This window comes from Eurosta solidaginis, chromosome 1 (assembly GCF_040869045.1).
Source record: "Eurosta solidaginis isolate ZX-2024a chromosome 1, ASM4086904v1, whole genome shotgun sequence".
Classification (NCBI taxonomy): domain Eukaryota; kingdom Metazoa; phylum Arthropoda; class Insecta; order Diptera; family Tephritidae; genus Eurosta; species Eurosta solidaginis.
The window spans coordinates 333,027,292-333,051,528 of NC_090319.1; the positions used below are offsets into that span (position 1 = coordinate 333,027,292).

The 24,237-nt window shown below is 35.6% G+C and overlaps 1 protein-coding gene across 1 annotated transcript; it reads left to right on the forward strand.

Moving 5' to 3' along the window:
* The first annotated feature begins 693 nt into the window (after nt 1-693).
* Nucleotides 694-1,768, forward strand: sisA (sisterless A). The gene has a single exon (XM_067773311.1). The coding sequence runs from the start codon at nt 1,059-1,061 to the stop codon at nt 1,647-1,649; it is 591 nt and encodes a 196-aa protein (XP_067629412.1). The 5' UTR covers nt 694-1,058; the 3' UTR covers nt 1,650-1,768.
* Nucleotides 1,769-24,237: the final 22,469 nt, after the last annotated feature.

Genomic DNA, 24,237 nt, shown 5'->3' on the forward strand with positions numbered 1-24,237 from the left:
GGGAACTGCTAATCTTCACAGGCAACGCTTAGGCGCCGCCTTGAGCTCGATTCGAACCCGCGATCTTACAAGTCACTAAAGATCGCGACTACCCAAACACATCAAATAGTTCATCTAAGTCGCCTTTCATCCAAGGCCGGCGTCTGTATTACGGGTTTTATGGCTTTTTTCCTTGCAAATACATGAATGCTAATTTGTACACTAAACATATGTATGTATATAGTATTTCCGGGGTTTCGTCCATAGCCTTTTTTGTTGTAAAAGCTTTGTTTTTGTTTTTCCACTAAATTGAACACATTTACATATTATTTTCAAAAAATGTGTCGCCAGGAAAACCCTTAAATAGAGTTAATATTGCTATCTCCCACATGTGTGCGCTCTCTTTTGAAAATGACTGTATATATTCTTAGGCATGGATCCTTTAATATGTTCTATCTCCGCCTATGACGATCACTCTTTCAAATCTCTGTTATTGTTTACCAGTATACTGCTTTGTTAGCTACAATTCCTCTTTCAGGGGCATGTTCAGACATGTTAGAGTTTCAATATATACATACATACATACTTAGTTTGACACAACAACAATTACCTGCCGCTATACATACTTATATATACATACGTGATAAAAAGCGAGATACAAGAGAAGGATCGCGGATAGCATATATAATAACAAAAAGGGAAAATGTTAAGCAAAACCAAGGTCAATGTGAAAGCCAAAACAAAATAAGGTAGATAAAAGAACAAGTTTAGGAATACGTAAACACATAACGAGCAAACAGATTCTATAATACATATCTTGCTTCTCTTTCGCACGCATGATGAATGCATTAGAACTAAAAGTTATAAACTAAATAACTTTCATTAAAGCAGGTACCTACATACATATGAGCGACAAACACTGCAAATTTTCCGCTGAGAAATATAAAAAGACAGAATTTCATTTAAGTCGGCACAGTTAAGAAGAATTAACCTTTTGAGCAGCATCGAAATTTTGAGAAAAAAACAAAAGCAGAAATTTAATTTCCAACAAAACACGCACTTAAAAATTTAATAAAAATATGTCCTCGTACAATACACCAACAACGCCACATTCACCTATGAATCCAAAAGCTTACGCACCTATTGCTTATCACTGCGACGCAACATCACCACTTTTACCATTTTATAATCAACAAATAAGAAAAAGTAATTTTGATCAATTTATTACGGCAGAAATGTCCAGAATACGCACGCACTTAGCCGAGGAAGAGACGAGATATATTAAAGAAAAGTTGGCAGAAAATCCAGTGGAGTTAGAACGTCGTACCAGATCGCCAAATAGTAGTGGTGGTGAGAGCAGTTCGAGAAGCAATAGTGGCCATCCTGAGCCAACAACAAAGATTTCACCTGAACATCAAACGCTACGTGAACAACGCGCTGCTTCGTGTCGAAAATCGCGTATCAACAATAAACTAAAAAAGACTACATTACAATATCGTAATGAATTTATGTCCAGCAAAGTGTTGAATTTGAAAATTGAGTTAAGTAAGCTGGAAAGTCAAATGAAAATTGCCGAGGAAAAATTTCTAGTAATGGGACACACACAAGCTGAGTTAGCGCAACTTCGTACCATTTATGGTGTGAACGAGAATAGTTTTGAGGGAAATTGAAACTTGTATGTACATACATATGTTTGACAAAGTTAATTTTATAGATTCTTTACGTTAAGTTGATTATGGAAACATTAAACCAAAAATAAATTAAGTTTATACATAAAAAAATCAAATAATATTTATTGTTCAAGAAAACATATTCTTCTCTCTTTTGTGTTAAGAAATAAGTTTCAGGTATGCTGATTATTTCGCTTATGGCAAGTTGATCTCAACCCTTAAGATACCAGCGAAGAAAACATTTAGTTTACCTGCCATTATTTTTTTCATATATATTGACCCTAAGATTAGTTTGAAAAGTCTTACCTGACGTTTTATCACTTGGTAAGTAACTTTCTATTTCTTGATATATTGTGAATGTTTGTAAATTCATTAGAAGGATAATGGAAACTTTGGAAGCCACCTTCAGAGTACGGTGTATGATTCAGTCCTATGTAAACAGCTAATATTATCTTATGCCATGCTGACGAGCATATGACCGACAAATGTATATATTCAATAAAAAAATGTCAGGCGCGATAACCTCCGAAAAGATTTTAGGCCGAGCTTCTCTTCCAATTTGCGTCGTGCTCCTTGTTTTAATTTTTCCTACAAATTGGCGGGACGGGACCTGCTTGTTTTATGCCTACTCCGAACGGCATCTGCGAGGCAGATGAGTTTTCACTGAGAGCTTTTCATGACAGAAATACACTCGGAGTGCTTGTCAAACACTGCCCAGGGGCGACCCGGCTTCGAAAAATTTTCTTCTAATTGAAAAAAACTTGCTTTTAAATTTTGATGTTGCTTAGCCCGGGGTGTTAACCCAGGGCATTCGGTGTGGTATGCGGAGCACGCTACCATCACACCACGGTGGTCATATATATATTCAATACGCAATTAAAATGTAAGGCGCGATAGCTTCCGAAGGGATTTTAAGCCAAGCTTCTCAATACGCAATAGGCAATATAAATAATATAATTAAGAAAATTTTTTAAGCTAAACGGTTTTATTGAAAACAATACTTACACGAAGTAATAATAATACTAAAAGCTAGAAAATAATTAGGTAGGTCCTAGGTACTAGTCATCAAACTCCTTATCAATCTAGGGCGTTGATCAGACAATTAAATAAAAGTGTTGGGTCCGTGAAATGAAAAATGTGAGGCGTAGCATAACCTGATTAAAGTTCAGTTGATCTTACTTATGCCTATTAATAGAAATATGACGCGTTCAACGCTTTTATTTAATTGTCTGATCAACGCCCTAGATTGATGAGGAGTGTGATGACTGGTACCTAGGACCTATCTCATTATTTTCTAGCTTTTAGTATTATTATAACTTCGTGTAAGTATTGTTTTCAATAAAACCATATAACTTAAACATTTTTATATTGAGCGTGCTTTGCACACAGATTATATTAACTTTGATTGGGTAACGGTTGGTTGTACAGGTATAAAGGAATCGAGATATATATAGACTTTCATATATCAAATTCATCAGTATCGAAAAAAATTTGTTTGAGCCATGTCCGTCCGTCCGTCCGTCTGTCCGTTAACATGATAACTTGAGCTAATACAGCTGGGTATAAAAAGAAAGTCGAAGACAAAAATTGCAAAACGTCTGCCCAACAAGATGGGCCAATGTCATGAAGTGTTATCAATTTGCATTCGAAGCTTTTGAAGAGATAGCAGAAGTGGAAAACGACAAAGCTTCAGCACAAGCTTCTCAGTTTGAAGCTGATATTTCTAGCGTGAAATTCCAAACGTTGCTGTTTTTGTTTTTGTAGCGACAAGGACACTCCCCGGAGGCCTTGGGGAGTTTTATCGATATTGATGGTCCTTTGCCGGATGCAGATCCGGTACGTTCCGGTAACAAGCACAATAAAGGTAAAGGTGTTAATGAAACGGGATTCGCCGCGGGTAGGTGAGGTTGACAATTGGGTTGGATAAGCTATATAATGCACTGGCAACCCCTTGAGAGGGATGCGCTACACAAGAAACCACGCATCAGTAAACATCAATTAAATAGATGCAACGTTGATACTGAGAGCGTCGAAGATTATTATAGAATCGCATTCTATATTCCATTCCGTGATGCATTCATAGCTCATATCAAGAACCGTTACACGAAACACCAACTAATTTTCGAAAATTTTGGTGTTTTGTTCCCCAAATATGAATACAACGCTGAAAAATGCAATAAACTATATGAATTTTATGAAAGTGTTGTGAATTGTTCCCAAACCGAGTTTGCAATGGAAGTCAAAATGTGGAGAAGGAGAGTTGATGGTCAGAATTTTAAAAAAGTGTTTGATGCACTTGGGGTGGGTACAATTTTGATGATTACCTACAAAATTTGTGTGCTATAATTCTTATTTGTCTTATTTTTTCAGGTGTGAATCCAAATGCTTTCGAAGATGTAAATAAGATATTGCGCATATTAGCCGTTCTACCAATTTCGGCAGCAACCTCAGAACACACGTTTTCTGCCCTCAAAAGGTTAAAATCATACTTGCGGAGTACAATCAGTCAAGAACGTTTGAATGGACTCGCTTTATTGAATATCTATATTGATATACCACTTTATGTAAACGAAGTACTAGAAGAGTTTTTCAAAAAAACCTAGGCGATTGTTGGGAAAGAGTTATGGGGAAAATTAGTTTCTTTATGCTGTATGTGTTTAAAGCTTGAATATACAGCCATATTTTACTGACCGATTTTGGCTTCGAACCAATTTTCACGTCATTCTTAATATTCTTAATAAAAGGCATATGTTAATTTATTTAAGTTTTACCGGTCACACCGTCATTTTAACTTTGGTACTTTTTATCAACATCTTCACCGGGGGGGTGTTTAAATCCTGCGGAACGTATGCTTGTCCCTCCTCGAACTCCAAAATATTTTGATGTTACTTATAACGGACTGTATGTAATATGAGCCAAATCGGATATCATGGTCGCTTTCTATTCATGTATGTATTATGTGTTCCAAATATGAACCAATTCGGACCACAAATACGATTTTTTTGAATATCTCGATCTTTGCTCCACCTAGCGGCGATTTTTTTTCATAGGTCGCTTTTATTTATTGTATGTATTATGTGTTCCAAATATGAACCAAATCGGACCACAAATACGATTTTTTGAAATATTTCGATCAATGTGCCCATCGAAGTTTTTTTCTTATTATTGCATTGTCACCGGGTTCTGGACTATATTCTAAGTTGCAAGCTTGTAGCTTAGCGGGAATTTACTTAAATTTCAATTGCAAAAAAGTGCTGTCCAACCAGCCTGTCAAGTCAACCTAAGTAAAATCGTTTAAAAACGCGTGGGTACCAAATTCTCGTTCAAGCCCTTTAAACCTCTGGGCCTAGATGCATCATTTCTGCACCACTTCAAGGCTCTTTAGGGATTTCCTACCGCTGGTTTGCCATCAATTACACAAACTGCATTACTCCATTTACCTGTATTCCGAAGTCTTGGAACATCGTCAAGTTTATCTTCATTGAAGCTCTCAAACTTCACGTAAAGATTTAAGGTCAATCAGTCTCTCTTCATTTCTTCTTAAAACTTTGGAATGGTTGATTGATCCTACGGCAAAGGATTCCTTGAGAGTTATTGTCGGCATGTTATATGTAAAGGCAGATCAACGGAAACGGCTCTCTATTTGATTGTAAAGCAAATAGAAGGGTCCCTAGAACACAAAGAGTTTGCTCTGGGTGCCTTCCCAGATTACGATGGGCGTTAAACCATGTCTTACCTAGCCAAAACGAAAGAGCTCTGGCTAGTTTAGGAGAGGAGGGGCTCTGATTGAACTCATTAACAAACTTATTTGCGGCAGAGCTGTCGCAGCAGAGTGGGGAGAGACAATAATGGAGAGGAAGGTGTACAGAGGCACGCCACAAGAGGTGTTATATCTGCTATGCTCTGGGTTGTGGTACTCAACGAGCTTCAGGTGGTTGCCTGGGCAGATAACCTGGCTATCTTAGTCAGGGCAAATTTCAGGACACCCTGCGCGATGTTCTGCAATGCTACCTGAACACTGTAACTAGGAGGGCTGAATCATGTGGACTGGCTGTCAACCCGGGAAAATCGGAACTGGTTCTTTTTACAAGGAGATATAAGAAATCCGCTCTCAGAACTCTCTCGTTTGGAGGGGTACTGTTGGTAATTTCTGCTAGGGTAAATATTTGGAGATCGTTTTGGACAAGAAACTATCCTGTAGACCCAGTGCTCTTAGAACAACACCTAAATTGGCATTGGATGTCATGCTGAACATACTTTCAATAGATATTGCAGAAAAAGCGGCCGCGACCTGGTGACTGGTCAGGCTTATTTATGTGAGCGATGGGCTTTCTGACTTCGGGCATTCTAGCCTTCCTACAAGGTTCGATTTTATCCCCGACAGGACGGACTATTATGTGCCCATTATTGCTCCATGTGCAACCTTCACACAAGTCATCCCCCCGAGAGGGGAATGGGGTAGAGGAATCACCTGGAACAGAAATAAGTTAATTTGTTCACGGATGGGTCGAAGTTGATTTGAAAGGTTGGTGGGGTGGTGGGTTCTTTTTCAAGAGCTAAATGTAAGCCGCAAGTTAAAGTTGGCTGATCACTGCAGTATCTTCCAAGCGGAAGTTTCCGCTACTAAGGATGCGGTGGATGAAAAGCTATTCAGTGCTACTACGGTAAGGAACTTTAGCATCTACTCTGATAATCGGGCGGATATCAAAACCTTGAGTTCAATTATAGTGCGATCGAGGGTGGTCTGGAAGTACCTGACCTCGCTTGCAATTGCATCGAACTATTCCATAATTAAGATTGTATGGGACTGGGCCATAGTGATATCTCCGGCAGCTTTCAAGAGGATTTGGTAACCCTCATCGATACAATTGAACCGGGTGAAGATGGCTGTGGGTATTTCGCTATTCCATTCGCCACCTGTAGTTTGCTCATAAATAGATGGGCCGCGAGTAAACTCAGCAAGTGTTGAGCGAAATCCGGGCAGATCTTTCTGGCCGGAAGTGAATGGCAGGAGATCTGCCGAATTAATTGGGTTCACTAAAGCTCGTCTATCAATGGGGATTTTGACCGGGTACTGTCCAATGGCAATCCATTTGGTTCATCTCAATATACTGGAAACCCCATCCTTCTCCCTCATCCTCTATGGAGGATGATAAGGTGGAATCATCGAGTCACTTTATGCTTGGCTGCCAAGTTTTTACCGGAACTAGGCGAAGGTATTTCGGTCGCAACTCACTGGTATCTCCGGAGGATTTATTCAAGGTTGAGATCGGTTTCATTCGAAACTATATTGTTGCTACGTAACGACTCTCCAAGTCGGTATAGCTATGATACCATTATTTAATTTAATTTTATATGGTATCACAGTCGAACTTTATTTTGTCTAAGTCTGGTAGGTGAAGTTCACCAGGCCAGCTACCACCTCACCTAACCTTACCTAACCAAGTACTTGCGAGATTCGAAGAGTAAACTTGATTTTAAATTAACTAAAGCTCGCCCAAGGTTTGAGTTAAACTACTTCTGTGATAAATTTATCAGTAGCAAATAGTATCGGGATTTTCGATACGACTGCGACAAGTTTCATTTATTGTTTTATTATCCACTTATTATCGTCGATTTATCGGTTTGCTTCGGCTTGTTATCAAAAGGATTCAGATGTTTCATCAATTTTGTAGTGAAGTTTTATTGGTATCTGACTCATAGGAAGCTGAAAAGTTGCACTAGCAAATCGGCAGAACGCTGATAACAAATTGGCAACATTCCAATTAGCAATCGATAACTTATTTATAAGTTTTCGATAACAAACACTCCGTCAGTAAAATAATAAATAGGTACATAATCAAACTTATTATGGTTGTCAACGTCAATTCGTATCGTCATCGATATCAACGTCACGTCAATGCGGAACGGGTATTTACTAAAACAATGAATTGACGTTGATGTGTTATCGATAATTTTATAGAAAAACCGTGACCCCTATATTTTTAACAATTGCTTATTTACAATTTATTCAGCGGTTATTTGGTAATTAGTGTAAAATTTGTGATTTAAATTGTTTTTTGTATCGAACAGTGAAATTTCGAGTAATGACGAGTGCAAGGAGATGTTACTTCTCCAAAGAAAGTCTGACATTTTAAATTTGCCAGATAGGAAGTTAGTACTATAATTGCTGATTTCCATCAGTTCATAATTCTCAATTCCGGGCAAAATATAAATAATCTATTTAAATATTTGGTTGCAACTTGCCTCCCTGTTAATCCCCTTGGCAAGGATTGGATTCTTTTCCAATTCTGTAACAAACTTCGTGAATTGGTTGTTGTTGGTTATTGTTACCATTTTCTGAAATTTAATTAAAAATAAATAAATAACTTATATTTATAAGAATAAATAAAGCGTATTTTACCAATGTTTAATAGTCGAATTTCGTATTGCGGCGCTTGTCGTCACCAAAAACTATGTTAAATAATTTTACGTGACGTCACTTCAACACAACTTCAATATTGTTTTAACCGATACCAAAAAAGCATTAGTAACGTTCCCATGATGCGTGAACCAGATACGGATAGAAATTTAGCATGCAAATGCAACCAAAACGGAGTGATCCTGATATTTATCTTGTTCAATTTCTGATCCGTATTGCAGTTCTGTTCGTTTTGTTTTCTGTAGTAGATTTTTTGACAGCTAGCCACTTTTGAGTTGGTAGTAATGAAATAAATATGTGTATATATGTGTGTACATTAAAAGCAAAAATACGGAAAGAGTAAACAACTTAAAGAAAATGTAAGAGAAATGAATACTTTCTTTACGTTTGAAACTATTTAAATGTTAATAAAATAAATTTCACTGTTAGGGAAAAGAGAATGGGGACCACCACCATCAACAAAACAAATGTTTTATATAAGTGCTGCCAGCTCTCATAAAGATGATCCAGATCGTTCCAATGAGATCGCGAGCCAGAGTTCGATAACTCAATGGAACGCTCCTATTAACATCCGTCAATAGTTATCGACTTTGACAACGCCGATACAAATTCGTGACCATCGACACTAATTTTCTCACTATTGACAAACATAATAGGGGTGAATATTTTTGTACTTTGATATTCAAATTATAACATAACCACTTTCATGAGAAACAAAAATATAAAGGTGGAATAAAATAAATAGGCTTTCGATTTTTTTTTACCTTAGTCCGGCAATGTTCTTTTGTTGCTCATACAAATTGTTTTTTTTTTTTTTGTTTTAGGAGAAATTTTTGGTTCTTTTGGTCTATTTATATAAAGAAATTACTTAAACATTTTGTATCTAATTTTTATTTTAAATAAAGGCAACCCAGCTTTCTGCGGCCGCCGCACAGTGGCATTTTTGCATAATTTTATTTATTTATTTATTTATTTAAAATACACATATAAGACATAGTCTTTTACAGTGCCATATTTGCTATTATTCTTATTACTAGTACAAAGTAAGTTTAAAAGCTAGAAACAAAAATAGAAGTAACATTCAAACCATACAGCATATGTTCCATGGAGGTAAGTAAAAAAGAAAAAGAAAAAGTAAAATACAAAAGAATGTTCAAGAACAAAGGGTGCGATGTACAGCTAATTTGAAGCACTTAGGATTTGATTCTAATTTTACTTTATTAGGCAAAGCATTCCACAACTGCACAGCCCTAACGAAAAACATTCTCGATGTTACTGAATACTTAAAATACGGTACAATTAGATTGCAAGTACGGGATGATTGTGCGAAAGTAAGTTTTACAAAAAGGCATTCCGGCGTACGAGAAAAGATAATCTTATGTATAAATATTAGTAAACGACGGTCAAAGAATGCTGATAAACTGCATTCAAGAATAGTTTTTGAGAAGTTCGAAATATGATCATATTTCCGTTTAAGATAGATATATCTGGCACAATTATTAATCAGTAGTTGATATTTGTTCATGGAAGCTTTATCCAGGCAACCATATATCAATTCATGGTAAGATATTATTGGTATTAATAGACTTTTGACAAGTTTAAGTTTTATATCTTCTCGAATAAAATAAGCCGTTTTCCATAAATGCCTTAACATATAATATAACCTACTAATTGAGGAATTCACATGATCAACACAAGTTAGGTGCTTATTTAAGATAAATCCAAGAGTTTTGACATTCTTCTCATATTTCACAACACTTCCATTTATAACTAGCGGAGAAATGCCATTCAGATTGTAGGAAAAATGTGAAATAGCGATCGCCTGTGTTTTGGATGCATTAAGGTGTAGCTTGTTCTTTTTAGACCATTGAAATATAGCTTCTAAATCTTCATTTAATCGGCAAACTAAATCCTCTATTAAGCCAAGGGGGGCAGAAAGGTATATCTGAGCATCATCCGCGTAGAGGTGAATGGATACTTTACGACAGCATTTTTCTATGTCATTAATGTACAAACTAAATAAAATTGGACCAAGAATAGAACCCTGTGGAACCCCAGATTTTACTGGTAATAACCTGGATCCACGATCCCCACATATTACCCGTTGGTACCTTAGACGCGAAAAATTAACAACTCACTGAAAAATGAATATATTTCATTCAAACCAAGTGTATATGTTTGTATGCCTTACCCCCCTTCAGTTAGGATAGGCGAAGTGGTATTTTAGCTTGGGGGTTGGACACCCCCTCCAAAAATTTTGAATTTACCCCAAACAAAAACTTTCTTATAGCCTTATCTTGCTCTTTTGTTCACAATTGAACATACCTATATTTATATTTCTAATCTTCTTCAAACCATGAAGCAAACTTTCCAAGAAAATTAACTTTGGTGTAATTCACTTGAATCCATCTCATACAAAGTGTGAAAAAAAATTAAAATAATATAATTACGTGTAGATTTTAAATAACCAAAAAATAGTTTAGCTTTTATTTCACCACAAAGTTTTATTTAATTTTAAATCACGCGTTATTTCACTTCTGTAAATTGTACTACTGAGCGCGTCATCTAAAACTCACAGTTTGACAGCAGATTATTCAAAGAAAAACAATAATTATAAGAAATGACAATTACCGTTATATACTGTGGACATTTTAAAAATAATCTGCATTAAAATTAAAAAAAAAGAAGCCTTTATCCTCCGGCAGACTGATAAATTTTCATTCGTCCCAGCCAATGAAATACAAAATAAACACAGCGAAAAATTTGATAAAGAAAGTACTAACTATAAGTGACAAGCAATACTGGAACACAAACTTGCAAAAAATTGATAAAATGCTTAAAAGCAATAGCTACCCACACACCCTAATTAAAAATCTAATAGAACAAATAATAAGAGAAATAAATAACGCACAAAACAACACAACGACACATAAGGAAAATAAGTCAAAACAATACTTCAGTGTAACCTATGTACCTAAACTTACCGAAAGCCTCAGCAAAACTATATTCCACGACAAACAAAACATATCTTTATCATATAAATCAAACTACACACTAGCAAGTATATTTACTAACACAAAAAGCCCAACCGAAAAATTAGAACAAAACAATGTAATATATGAAATAACGTGTAAAGGTAAAGAAAATGAAATCTGCAGCAGGGTATATATAGGGACTACCAAACGTGCACTGGGAATCCGATTGAAAGAGCACGAAGCTGATATACAAAACAAAAAAACCACCACCGCCTTAGCGCAGCATATCACAACAAGTGGACACTCAGCTGATCTGGCTAATACAAAAATAATAGATAGGAACAAACACGGGAGAGCCAGATATACATTGGAAAGTCTGAGAATATTGGAAAAACGGGCAAATACGATAAACAAGAAAGAGGACACACAAAATATAGCAGCTGTTTACCTTTTATGTTTATAGTTAAGAATCAGTATGACAATGATACCAATGTTAAATGGTACTAATTCTTTTAGTTTTAATATTTAAATTACAAATATATTACATAAGTGTTGTCTATGTTTGTACGTATGTAAATCAATGTTAGTGTTGTTCTCGTTACATATATAAAGTAAATTTATATATATAAATTAAAGCAGTCTTTATATCATAAATTAATGTAAATATTTTTATCTTTATTGTTGTTAATAAATTAGATCACCTCTGATGATGCTAGGAAGTCTAGCGAAACGTTAGGTGGAAAAATTGAAATAAATATCTTTATTTGCAATTAAAAAACGATTGGTCAAAAAGGCCTATTACCAACAAAAATCTACAAAAATAAATTGACCGGCAAAATCATAAAATTGAAAATTTTTACTTGTTCGCGTCTAAACAAAGCAAAAATGCCACCGTGGTGTGATGGTAGCGTGCTCCGCCTACCACACCGAAGATCCTAGGTCCCGCCCCGGGCAAAGCAAACATCAAAATTTTAGAAACAATGTTTTTCAATTAGAAAAAAATCTTTCTAAGCGGTGTCGCTCCTCAGCAGTGTTTGGCGAGCACTCCGAGTGTATTTCTGCCATGAAAAGCACTCAGTGAAAACTCATCTGCCTTGCAGATGCAGGAGCACAACCAAAATTCGAAGAGAAGTTCGGCCTAAGATCTCTTCGGAGGTTATCGCGCCTTACATTTATTTATAACAATTTACCTCAAACATAAAATCCCTTAAAGCTTAGTCAATTGCTGCTGTTTGGTGCCCCCATCAAAGTCCAATTGATTTTAATAAATTTTGTAATTGAATTTGACTATTTTTTTATGCCATCGAATAAAATGTGTGAGTAGCATTGTCAGGTATATTTCAGTTGTTTTTGTTTAACTCTTTCTTTCGTAAATATCAGCAAATTGCAAAAGATTTTCTATGCAAGAAAAACAAAATATCAAAATTCTACGTTTTAGTTGTTCTTCACCTTTGTTTGTTTTTATTAGCCTCACTTTTTCGTTTGTTTTCGCTGTTACGGTTGGTGTTTTCTTTGCAATATTTTCTGTTGCTCTACGCGATCAACCGCTCAACGAACCGAAGAAGAAGCCGTGAACAACTTTTGCTTGCAGCAGCAATTTTTGTGTTTATTTAAAGCATTCTTTGTTTTTCGTTTTTGTTTTCTGGTTAAAATAAAGTAAACTTTCTTGTGATTTCTACCTACCTGCCGAATATCACTCATTTCTAGCTGCCCGCAATTTGGCTGCTCTTGCGCTAGTTTTAGCTAATATAATTCTTTAGCTCGAGTTTGCTGCAGCGGTGCGTAAAACCAACATTGCATTTTGTGGGGGAGATTCGTTGTATCTTTACTTGAGCATTGATCTGTTTGGCTGTTATCTTTGTAAGAAAATTTAAAACGAATTTGTTCACCTTTTCTACTCATGCATAAGTGCTGCGAATAATTGAAACAATAAAAATATGATATTATTAAAAATTTAATTGGATATTCCTTTTGAGGTCTGCTAATTAAATCTACTTGAGTAGAACTCTCAAAGTAATTTAAAACAAGCGTAATTACGAGAAGAGGTCGTAAGCTCAACAGATAGCACCGCCAGTAGCGACTGGAAGTGAATGTCGAGAAGCTCGCGAACCTTACGAATATTTCTACATTCGAAAATCTCGTGAGAAGCCAAGTTCTCGTTTTCGTGAGTCTCAAAGTTCTCGCATGTATTCGACCTTAGAATATTTAGACCTTAGAATACTTAGACCAACAAAGTGATATAGAGAGAATTGTAGACTCATGACATATATTCTGACAGGACACTGCCTTTTGGCGTCACATACTTATAAATTAGGTTTGGTCAGTAATAGAAGATGTAGGAAACGCTGGTTGGAAGAAGAAATGATTGAGCACATTTTGTGCTCTTGCCCTGCGCTTTTCAGGCTAAGACTGCAATTATCAGGAGTGATACAGCTGTCAGATCTAGAAGCAGCAAGTTGTTTTATAACATAGGTCCGGATTTTTGATAGGGCTTTTTAATTTGGTTGTTAAAAAAAGTTCTGGTAACAATATGGACTCATTCAATCTACATAGGTATGGTCCTCACGGAGCGGCCTGTTCAACCCAACATTGTCTGTTGATCGTAAAGTTTTGATTTAAATGTATCCTTTATAAATATATCTATATGTATGTATATCTATGAGACTACAAAACTGCGTATATTTTTCTCGATTTGGCTCTAAATCAGGCTTCCTTATATGTCTGAGAGCCTGGGGGAACTCTTGTTGAGTTTGGTAAAATTTGGGCTGCGTATATTGGTATATGACTCATACATATTCTTCAAATAAAGTGAGTAAGATCTTAGATGTGCTGTTTGCAAAGGTGAAACTTTTACTTTCTCAGGCCTGTTTCCTAAATTCCAACCTTCGCTAGCGCTAAAACTCCATCGCTTAGACCTGGTTTTTCATAGTTAGTTAAGCTAAGCTTAAACCAGTTAAACTACTGAGCAATTCTTCAGTCACAGTGTGAGCACGCCTTTGTGGTAGGCTTTTTTGCGCGGCAACATTGGTTTTTTATTATCTAGATAATTTGTAGATACGGCTAAAGCTGGATTTTGTTTACCCAAAAAACATGGAAAAAAAACCCGACCCCTTTAGAATTGGCTGAAAGTTTTTCTTCTTTTTCTAGCTTACGAAAGACGTTTTTCAGAATTTTTTAAAATTTTTTCATCCAACTCAAAAAAAGTTATGAATTTTAAAAAAAAACACCATTTTTGTTTTCAAAATGCTATAACTTTTTCAAAAATTGACCGTTTGGGATCTTTACAAAAAATCTTTACAGAATTACAAAATTTTTAAAGTTTTTTTTTTTAATTTTTCAGTTTTACGAGATTTTTCGAATTTCGCCATTTTTTTCCCCATAAAAAACTTCAATCAATTCTGCAATCATCCCCACTAATCCCGGAGTGGGCCGATTTTTTTTTATAATTTTTTATTTAATTGAAAAAAAATTTTCAAAAATAAAAATTTTTTTTTAACAATTTTATTTATATAACAAAAAAATATAAGAAAATGATTTTTAAGTATTCTTTTCTTTAAATATTATGGTAATCTACGATTAAAATAACCAGGACTAATGACTGACACAGTAAACATGTAAGTGTTAATCGTAGATTACCATAATATATAAAGAAAAGAATACTTAAAAATCATTTTCTTACATTTTTTGTTATATAAATAAAAATGATAAAAAAAATTTTTTTTTTTTTGATAATTTTTATTTCAATTGAATAAAAAAAAATCGGCCCATTCTGGGATTAGTGAGGATGATTGCAGAATTGCTTGAAGTTTTTTATGAGAAAAAAAAAATGGCGAAATTCGAAAAATTTCGAAAAATTGAAAAATTAAAAAAAAAAAACTTTAAAAATTTTTTTGTATTTTTTCCGAAAAGTACATTTAAAAGCAAATTAAAAAAAAAAAAATCCAAAACAGTCAATTTTTGAAAAAGTTATATTATTTTGAAAACAAAAACCGTGTTTTTTTAAAAATTCATAATTTTTTTGAGTTGGATGAAAAAATTTGAAAAAACTCTGAAAAACGTCTTACGTAAGCTAGAAAAAGAAGAAAAACTTTCAGCCAATTCTAAAGGAGTCGGGTTAAAAATTGGCCGAAATGGGATGGAATACCCCATATCTAGTTCCGGAGGTGATATCCCACATCATTACTTAATTATTCTTAAACCAGTTAGGTATCGAGTTTATATCCAAGTTCATTCTCCAACCTTTGAGAGATTTTGAGAAATGTACAAATTAATACTCAACACATTTCTTCAGTTGATATACATTGGATATCGAGTTGAGGTGGAGTAGAAAAAAAATCTCCAACGTGGTACCAACAAAACCAAGTGCTGTTTAGTGTGAGAAATAAACACCTGGTTGATAGCACTAATGTTGCGTAATTAATAAAAAACAAATTTATATATATTTTATTTTATTTTCGTGAAAATACTGTAGTATGGAATCTTACATTCGAGTCCAGTTGGAGTACCTCATATTGGGAATTACATTTTTTCAACTTAAGTAATATCATTTTTGCTTTATGAAAAATACCCTCTCTTTGTTGAGTACGCTATGATTCGCGAGTTGAGCCACTGTTTTGAGACAACTCTTGAGATTGCGAACGAACGAAAATAACTGATAGGTTAACTAGAGTTTAACCCTGCCAGATCGGCCGCTTAAGCTAAGCCTAAACTTCAGTTTAAATAGACTAAAAAACTGCAGAATAAGTTTAAGCGTAGTTTAACTGACAAACTGAATTGAACTTGTAAAGAAAACTGGGCCTTAAGATATGTATAAAGCGCGCCGAAAAGTATGCTTCGTTTAATATCATATGGTCACAAGGAATAACCGTCTAAGGCCCCGTTTTTCACTGATTGGTTAAGCCAAGCTTAAACTAAGTTTGGTTAAACTCTAGTCAAATTTAAACGTCAGTTAAACTACTGAGCAGTTTAAGGCCGCCTTGGGGGTATGGTTTTTTGTACGGCAACATTGTTTTTTTTATGTAGATAATTTGTAGATACGGCAACAGCTGGATTTTGTTTTCCCAAAAAACTTGGAAAAAATATTTCTCCAGCCAGATATGAGGTGATATCCAACATCATTATTTAATTATTCTTAATCCAGATAGTTCTCGAGTTGATATCCAACTTCATTTTTCTATTACTATCCAACTTTTGAGAAACTTTGCAAAATTTTGAGTTCTCGAGTTAATCCCCAACGTTATTATGATTATCAAATTATCATGGAGTTTAAAAAAAATCTCCAAGGTGGTGCCACCTAAACCAACAGCTGTTTGTGAAGCGTAATTAATTAAAAATAAAATATAAATATATAAATATTTTATTTTATTTTCCTGACAATACTGTAATATGGAATCTTACATTTGAGTCCAGTTTGAGAACTACAAGTTGGGAACTAAATTTTTTCAACTTAAGTATTAGAATTTTTTGCTTTATAAAAAATTCCCTCTTTTGCTAAGTACGTTATGATTCTCGAGTTGAGCCACAGTTTTGAAACAACTCTTGAGCTTTTAGAAGTCTTCCTAGTTGTCAACATGAGCTCTAATGGTACTCAAGCCCAAATGCTTGTTGGTTATATTAGACGCCACTTCGAACTAACTGATAGGTTAACTAGAGTTTAACGCACGCTGCCATATCGGCCGCTTATGCTCAGCTTAAACTGCAGTTAAAGTAGACTGAAAAAACTGCAGCGTAATTTAACTGACAAACTGATTTGAACTTGTACTGAAAAACCGGGCCTAATTTCTATGTACAACTACAGGGGCTAGTCTGTTATTCCTGTAATCAAATGTTACAAAATGTATCATACTTTTCGGCACACTTGAAGCTTTTGTTAAAGATATTTTTGCGACGGTGTTAGCGATGGTTAGAATCTGGGAGCAGACCTAACATGCCTACTTTTTATATCTCACGGAATTGAAAAATTACATTGTTAATCAATCGAAATGTTGTAAGTGTGGTGAACTCTGAGGTAAAAACTGAGTGATATTTATGAGATTCCGACTACTTAGTACCTACTGGAACCTCAAATTTTTAAAGCGTGAAATGGACAAAAACCAAAAAATTCAAGAATATTCCAAAGCAAATATTAGCTATTCTGCTTTAATGCTGCGTATCACTTCTTTCCTCATTTTTATAGCACATGAAATCAATACATACAACATAAATTCATAGAATATATTACTCGTATGCTATGAACTGCTTAAATTACCATATATTTGAAAGCTCTGTTTTATTGCTTAGCAATACGCCCACCGTTGGCTATGCATGCTCGCCTAATGGAGCCACTTAGCAAATAATTGAAATGGAAGAAAAGAAAATATAAAAATAAGCAAAAAACAAAAAGATATCCTCATCGATTGCCTTTGGCTAATAATAATTGTTGCATGGAAAAGTGGAAATAAAGCAAAGCAAAAGAAAAGCAAATGCAAAAAGTTAAGAGAAATGATATGGGTCAAAGCTTACTTTAACTTAAGCAAACATACTTACAGACACACACTTACACACACAGACAGACATATATGCATAAAAGCAATGTAATACAATATATTGAATAGCAAGGGAGAAACAAAAAAATACTAAAATCAATCGCTGATTGATATAACCGCGTTTGGCTAAAGAAAATAATTCAGTTGCCTTGGGAATTAATCGACTGTGGTTCGAGGATAATTAACACATGCTCTGATTTATTTATTTGTTTTGCAAATTGGCCGCATTTACTAAGGCAAATACTGTTTTATATAAATATATACACAGCTACTCATACATAGCTAAGTATTACAGTTTGACCGCAAATCAAGAGGTGGTTCGATTGAGTGAATATATAAAAAGTTGGCCATGAAGTACTACAACGTAGAAAGGTAGAGGCTTATAAAAATAATGGTTTTCTTTGAATGAATGGAAAAAGTTGAGAAAATAAGAAATTTATTAGCGATTTTTAAGCTTCGTTAATTAAGTGCAAAAGTATGCACATTTTTGTTTTTGTAAATTAAAAAAATGTATATATACATACATCGTTGATGTGGTTCTACCATCAAAAGTGGGTGATTTGCGAGCACGAGTATATGCCAGCGTATAACATTTTTTCAACAACTCCCAGTCAATCTCCTGCCAATGATGGCTTCAAAAATATATTTAAAGAGCAGGTGAAGCAGGTTCTCAGTGGTAAAAGGAATGTATAGGAATACGTTACCATCATTAACCATTGATTGGCGCTTAGCCGCTAAGGCAATTTTCACCATGAGAGATCAAGTCTTCCATTAGCTGTCTGTTGTTGTTGTTGTAGCGATAAGGATACTCCCCGAAGGCGTGTGGGGAGTGTTATTGATGTTGATGGTCTTTGCCAGATGCAGATCCGGTACTTTCCGGTACCAAACCCGACCATCTCGGGAAGCATTTGTTATGACCACATGCGACCTTCTAGGCCATACCGCCCTCCAACCCCCTAGATCCATCAGGAGTTCGGGGGAGCCTCGGCTGTTAATAAAACAGGATTCGCCACGGGTAGGTGAGGTTGACAGTTGGTTTGAAGAAGCTACATATATTATGCGCTGGCAATCCCTCGAGAGGCTAGCGCTATACAACCCCTTGAATCAATTTGATATTTTAGTCGCCTCTTACGACAGGCATACCTGCCGCGGTTATATTCTCAGCCACCTAACCCGCTGGGGAACATCCGCTGCCTTTTGGAACTCAGATAAGATCCCCCTTCCTTTGCTTAAAAATACAAATCTCAATAGAAACACGGTCTTGTCCGGAGCCTTATTGCTTACTCGTTTTAAATGAACTACCCAAGAAAAATTAAGATAGTAAATTCAACAAATCAGGTTTGTTGTTATTGAGTTAGCAGTTATCCAGTAAAATTGGGCGCTTTATAGTTAATTAATCGTAGCTTTTTGTCAAGAGGGCAACTTGTATGATCATTTCAGCAGAAGAAAAACTGTTGATCTTAAGCTAACAATAGCCATGTTTTTTTACACGTCAACGTCTATACGCTTAAACTTTATATGGACTGCTAAGCGTCAAACTTCAAATACACCTCTGAAATTGCTACGCATAAATTTTGTCCTACTAAATTTCAATACGCATTTTACTCAGATGTAACTGAAATATGTGTTTTTGTTTCACCTTCTACACTAATTCTATGTATTATATATGTGTCCACAATTCATCGCAACTGATTTAGCTATATGTTATACCCTATGGCCATCAGAGGGTTGTGTCTCCGCTTCTCGGTACACCCTGTGGCTGCAGCTAGTTATTTAACCACTGCTGCTAGATAGGTCTCCTAAGTATTATCTAAGCGAGGATATGCGTTTTTTTCACGCGCAAACGTAAACGTATACGCGTGTATAAAAAAACTCGGTTAATAGCTGTGTTTTTTTTCAAGTCTATATACGTTTACGCTTAAACTTTATATGGACTGCTAAGCGACAAACTTTAAATACACCTCTGAAATTGCTACGCATAAAATTAGTACTACTAAATTTCAATACGCATTATACTCAGATGTAAATGAAATATGTGTCCATGTTTCACCCTCTGCACTAATTCCATGCATTTCCCTGCAAAAATCGTTGGATCATGTGGTCCACTGGAGTGCTCACCATTATACTCCACTGTAATGCAGCAACGGACCAACTCATGTTTCTACACGAACATATTGTAAGCCGATCATTGCTCGTTTTTAACGATTATAATCACTACAAGATGTTTATTGGACTGTGGGTACTCCATGGATTACTCTGATGTAATGCGGAGTTGGAGTATATGGTCCAGTCCTAGGAATCGCAATGTTAATTGGACCATATTTTTTGTATGAATTGTGGTTAATTTTGGAGCACTCGGTTGGTCCATAGCGAGTACTCCATACATGCATGCATGGAGTACTCGCGATTTTTGCAGAGTTCTATGCGCGTCCCCTATCTATCACAATTGATTCAGCTATATGTTATACACAGAAATACAACAGAGGGTTGTGCCTCCGCTTTTCAAAACAGCCTGTAGCTGAAGCTAGTTTTTTAACCACTGCCGCTAAATGGGCCTCCTAAGCATTATCTAAGCGAGGATAGGCGTTTTTTTCACGCGCAAACGAAACGTATATGCGTGTAAAAAAAAACACGGCTAATATTTTGAGAAACTGTAATTCTCAATAAATCTAACTGATTTTTCTGTTAAAAGAGAAATCGTAGCAAAATAAAAGCAACTTTAATATTTTAACAGTTTTAATTGTTATTTTCAGGGGGATATTAATAATTGTTACCTAACACGTTAGAGCTGGGCTGGCACCTAGAATCGTGGGATCAAGGTCTCCAGAAAGCAACATCATAATCTTCAGAAATAAGTATTTTTTTCCACTTTTTCTTTTAATTTGATGAGATTTTTCTTTTTTGATTTGACTGTTAAAAGTTAATTCAGAATCAACAATTTTTGCGAAGTTGGTTGAACAGCTATTTGCGATCAATAAAAACTGACAGATATATCAGATAAATTAACCCATAATTAGAAATTTAAAATTTTATTATATAAATTTTAAGATTTTACCAGTTTTTTCTTTTAGTGCAGTGAAACCGCTGGTTTATTATTCCTTTCACCATTTCATAACTGCATAAACCTTATACAGCTTATACTTATACCGCCTTCGGTACTTGCCGTCGGCATCACGGGCACTTCCATGGATCACTTTCCTTTCGCCTACGCCAAGGGCCATGCCATCTGCTTTTGACACCACTCGAGTTATACACCAAGACAGGTATGATGATCAACTTGTATAGCATGATTTTTGTTCGGTAGAAAGAGTAATACTGTTTTCACACAGACCGCTTATTGAATAATAAAGGCAGTTTTCTACATTAAGACGCTTATTGAGCTCAATCTTCCCTACAAAATTCGAATCTATTATTATTTCATTAGTAGCTAATCGAATGCCTAATGAAGTCAAAAGCACAATGCAACTCTGTTGGCAGCATTCCGCTTCCGTTTCCGCTTCTTAGTTTTTGGTGTGTTCAGTGCTTAAAAATGTCATTTGTCAAAGCAAATGTCATTGTCTGCGTGGCGGAACGATACAAGGTGGCCGCATCGAACAGCTGATTATAACCTTTTTTATTTGATTTGATACATCAACTACCGGCGCAGTACGATTTTGACATTTGTCCATCGAATTTACAAGTACATGGAATTTTTTTTGTTTGTAGATATGTCACCATGCTCCCACCTTGTATCGTTCCGCCATGATTGTCTGTCTCATCCTTCATACTAATCGAGCAGTTACTTCTGTGTGAAAGCAAAAAATTTACGATTTCATTAGCAGGTGAAATGAGATCATTAAGTTCTGTGTGAAAACAGTATAACACTTAACAATGTTTTCGATGTTAGTGCTGGTTCCCAAATTGGCGAAGCCGTTATCAGTCTAAAATTTATATCCGTCAACAGTGACGTGGCTACCATGCCGCCTGTGCACTGATTGTTTCTTTGATGAGAGCAATTACTTCGTATTCTTCTAGTATACTATAAAACCCATTTTTTTAAACCTCTATCTAATCCAGAGAAGGCAGTACTGACGGCGCATTTGTGAAGACCAATATAATCAATACCATTAGCTTATGTCAGCAATCTTGGGCTCTTAAAATAGATCGTGCCATTGGAGTTTGCATATGCTGTTAGAATTATCTTCTCCACCGTTTGCTTAAAGTCACCTTTCTTGAAGGTTAGGTTTCGATTGGCTCTGAGAAGCCCTTCTCAATCCTTACGGAGAAAAGCTGTATAAGCTTTGCGGGGAGCTGAAATTAAATCAGGCTACCTAATAATTGCAATACGATCCAGCCACTTAGTATGGCTAGAAGCGGAATACAATCTACCTTATATGATAAACCAAAACCCGAAAAAGACCCTTGACAATATATTCGAAACGTACGATCTCCTTTCCGACTTAAAATCAGAATTTCCAGTACGAAACAAGCTGTCTGTGTGATGCTATATCTGAATATGTCTAAAATGAAAATCTTGTAAAGCTTTACAATGTGATGTTGAGCGCCATTAGCCACGACAGGATTGGGAAGAACTTCACAAAGGTTTGAGAGAAAGGTAACTCTTGAATCAGGTCTTAACCAAGAAGGTACAGCATGTCCTCCTTAGCTTTGGAACTTGATAAAGGAGCCAAGAAGTGCAGAATGCACATACGAGAGCACAAGTAAGCTGCAACTGCTCGAAACCAGTATTAAAATCAAAAACATTGTTAGCTCAGAAATCAGATGGAAAATCAGTGCTACTCTTGACTGAAATGGAAATTTAATAGCAAAATCATATTTCGACGTAAAAAAATTGTACTTTAGTGTTTAGTTATCCTTAGTTCAGTTGGTTTTCCACATAGAAGATCTGTTTCTCTCTGACGTGACGTGGTGGTCTCCTCTGAGTAGGAAGGGGCAGAAGATCACCCTTGGTGCTTCGAATTGGCGTTAGCCGTCGCTAAGAAGAAATCCCTGGTAGTAACTCGCCAATTAATGATGACGAACATGGTCTGCGGTAAATTGTTTGGTACTCGTATCAATATCAGTTTTTATATTGGTGCTAATTTTATTATATAAAGCACTGTTTTTTAAATATATATACATCTAAATTTGAAAATTAAAAAACAAACGCTCATCGACAATTGCGCATAGTCCAATAAAACATTTGGCAGCACAACGTTTTATTGAAAGAGAGTCAGGCCCACGCTGGTAAAAGTTTCATTTTATTATTACTTATTATACTTTTCATAAAATTGAAATATATATTAAGTTTGTCACGAATCTCAAAATTGTAAGTCATTAAATAAGAAGGGAAAGACCCAGTTAGAAGATTGAAATTTTATAGGATGTTTACCTTGAAGGCATACATTGTTGTCTTAAAAAATTTCTAAGATCGGTTATATATATAATATATATATCATAAGGCCGCCGTGGTGTGGTGGTAGCGTGCTCCGCCTACCACACCGAAAACCGTGGGTTCACGCCCCGGGCAAAGCAACATCAAAATTTTAGAAATAATTTTTTTCAATTAGAAGAAAATTTTTCTAGGCGAGGTCGCACCTCGGCAGTGTTGGGCAAGCATTCCGAGTGTATTTCTGCCATGAAAAGCTCTCAGTGAAAACTCATCTGCCTTGCAGATGCCGTTCGGAGTCAGCATAAAACAAGTAGGTCCTGCCCCGCCAATTTGTAGGAAAAATTAAAAGGAGCATGACGCAAATTGGAAGAGAAGCTCGTCCTTAATTCTCTTCGGAGGGTATAGTGCCTTTCATTTATTTATTTATATATCGTACAACTGATTGTTCAAATTTTGTGAATTTTTGAAAATTCAACACGTTATTGTTCAGCTCCATTCCAATGTTTGAGGACCTTGGCGCAGCTATACTTCTCTTTTATCGTTATTCCTCTAAGAGCATTTACCTAGAGCAGTGATACCTCCTCCCCTCTTTCCACGCGTAACAGTTTTTTGATTCGACATATAATTGATTCTTTTTGATGCAGACCAATGATATTTGGTTCATGGGTCATGCAGAAAAAGTTCGAGAGCAAAGATTCTCTAAACCTCCTCTTTGGGCATAACTTCGGAACCGGTTTTGGTTTTGGAACTGTTATTATGCTTTTATTTCGGTAGTATTCTGGGCATTTTTAGAGATGAGTTTGGAAATAAATTCGGAATTGTTTTCGAAAGCACTTCCTTAAAATTTCGAACTACTTCAGAATAATTTCGGTTTTGTTTCTAATTTTTGGATTATTTCTGTCATTTCGGAATTATTGTTACCAGCCGTGCGCATTTTGCGCAACAAATATAAAAGTCTCATATCAAATATCAACAGAAATCAGCTGTTCTAACAATAAATCATATATCAATAAAAATTTACATGCGCTTGCGCTGCCATCAGGCGAATGTTAGCAACTGCCTATAATTCAGTGTTAGGTTAGGCTGAACTGGCCGGTAATGAGTTAGTTCTTATCACATATTCACAATAGTACCATAGTAGAAGTAGGTTTCCTTGTGTGCTCACAATTGTTTATTTTTAACAAATTAAATTAATAAAATATAGCTAAGCAAAGCACTATCACCAATAATGTCCAAAGCTCGCTAATAGCACGAATCTCCATCTTTACAACCAAAACTTTATTTATAGATTTGGATT

What these genes read in the sequence shown, in the direction of transcription:
- sisA (XM_067773311.1), top strand. Translation starts at nt 1,059, where the DNA reads ATGTCCTCGTACAATACACCAACAACGCCACATTCACCTATGAATCCA.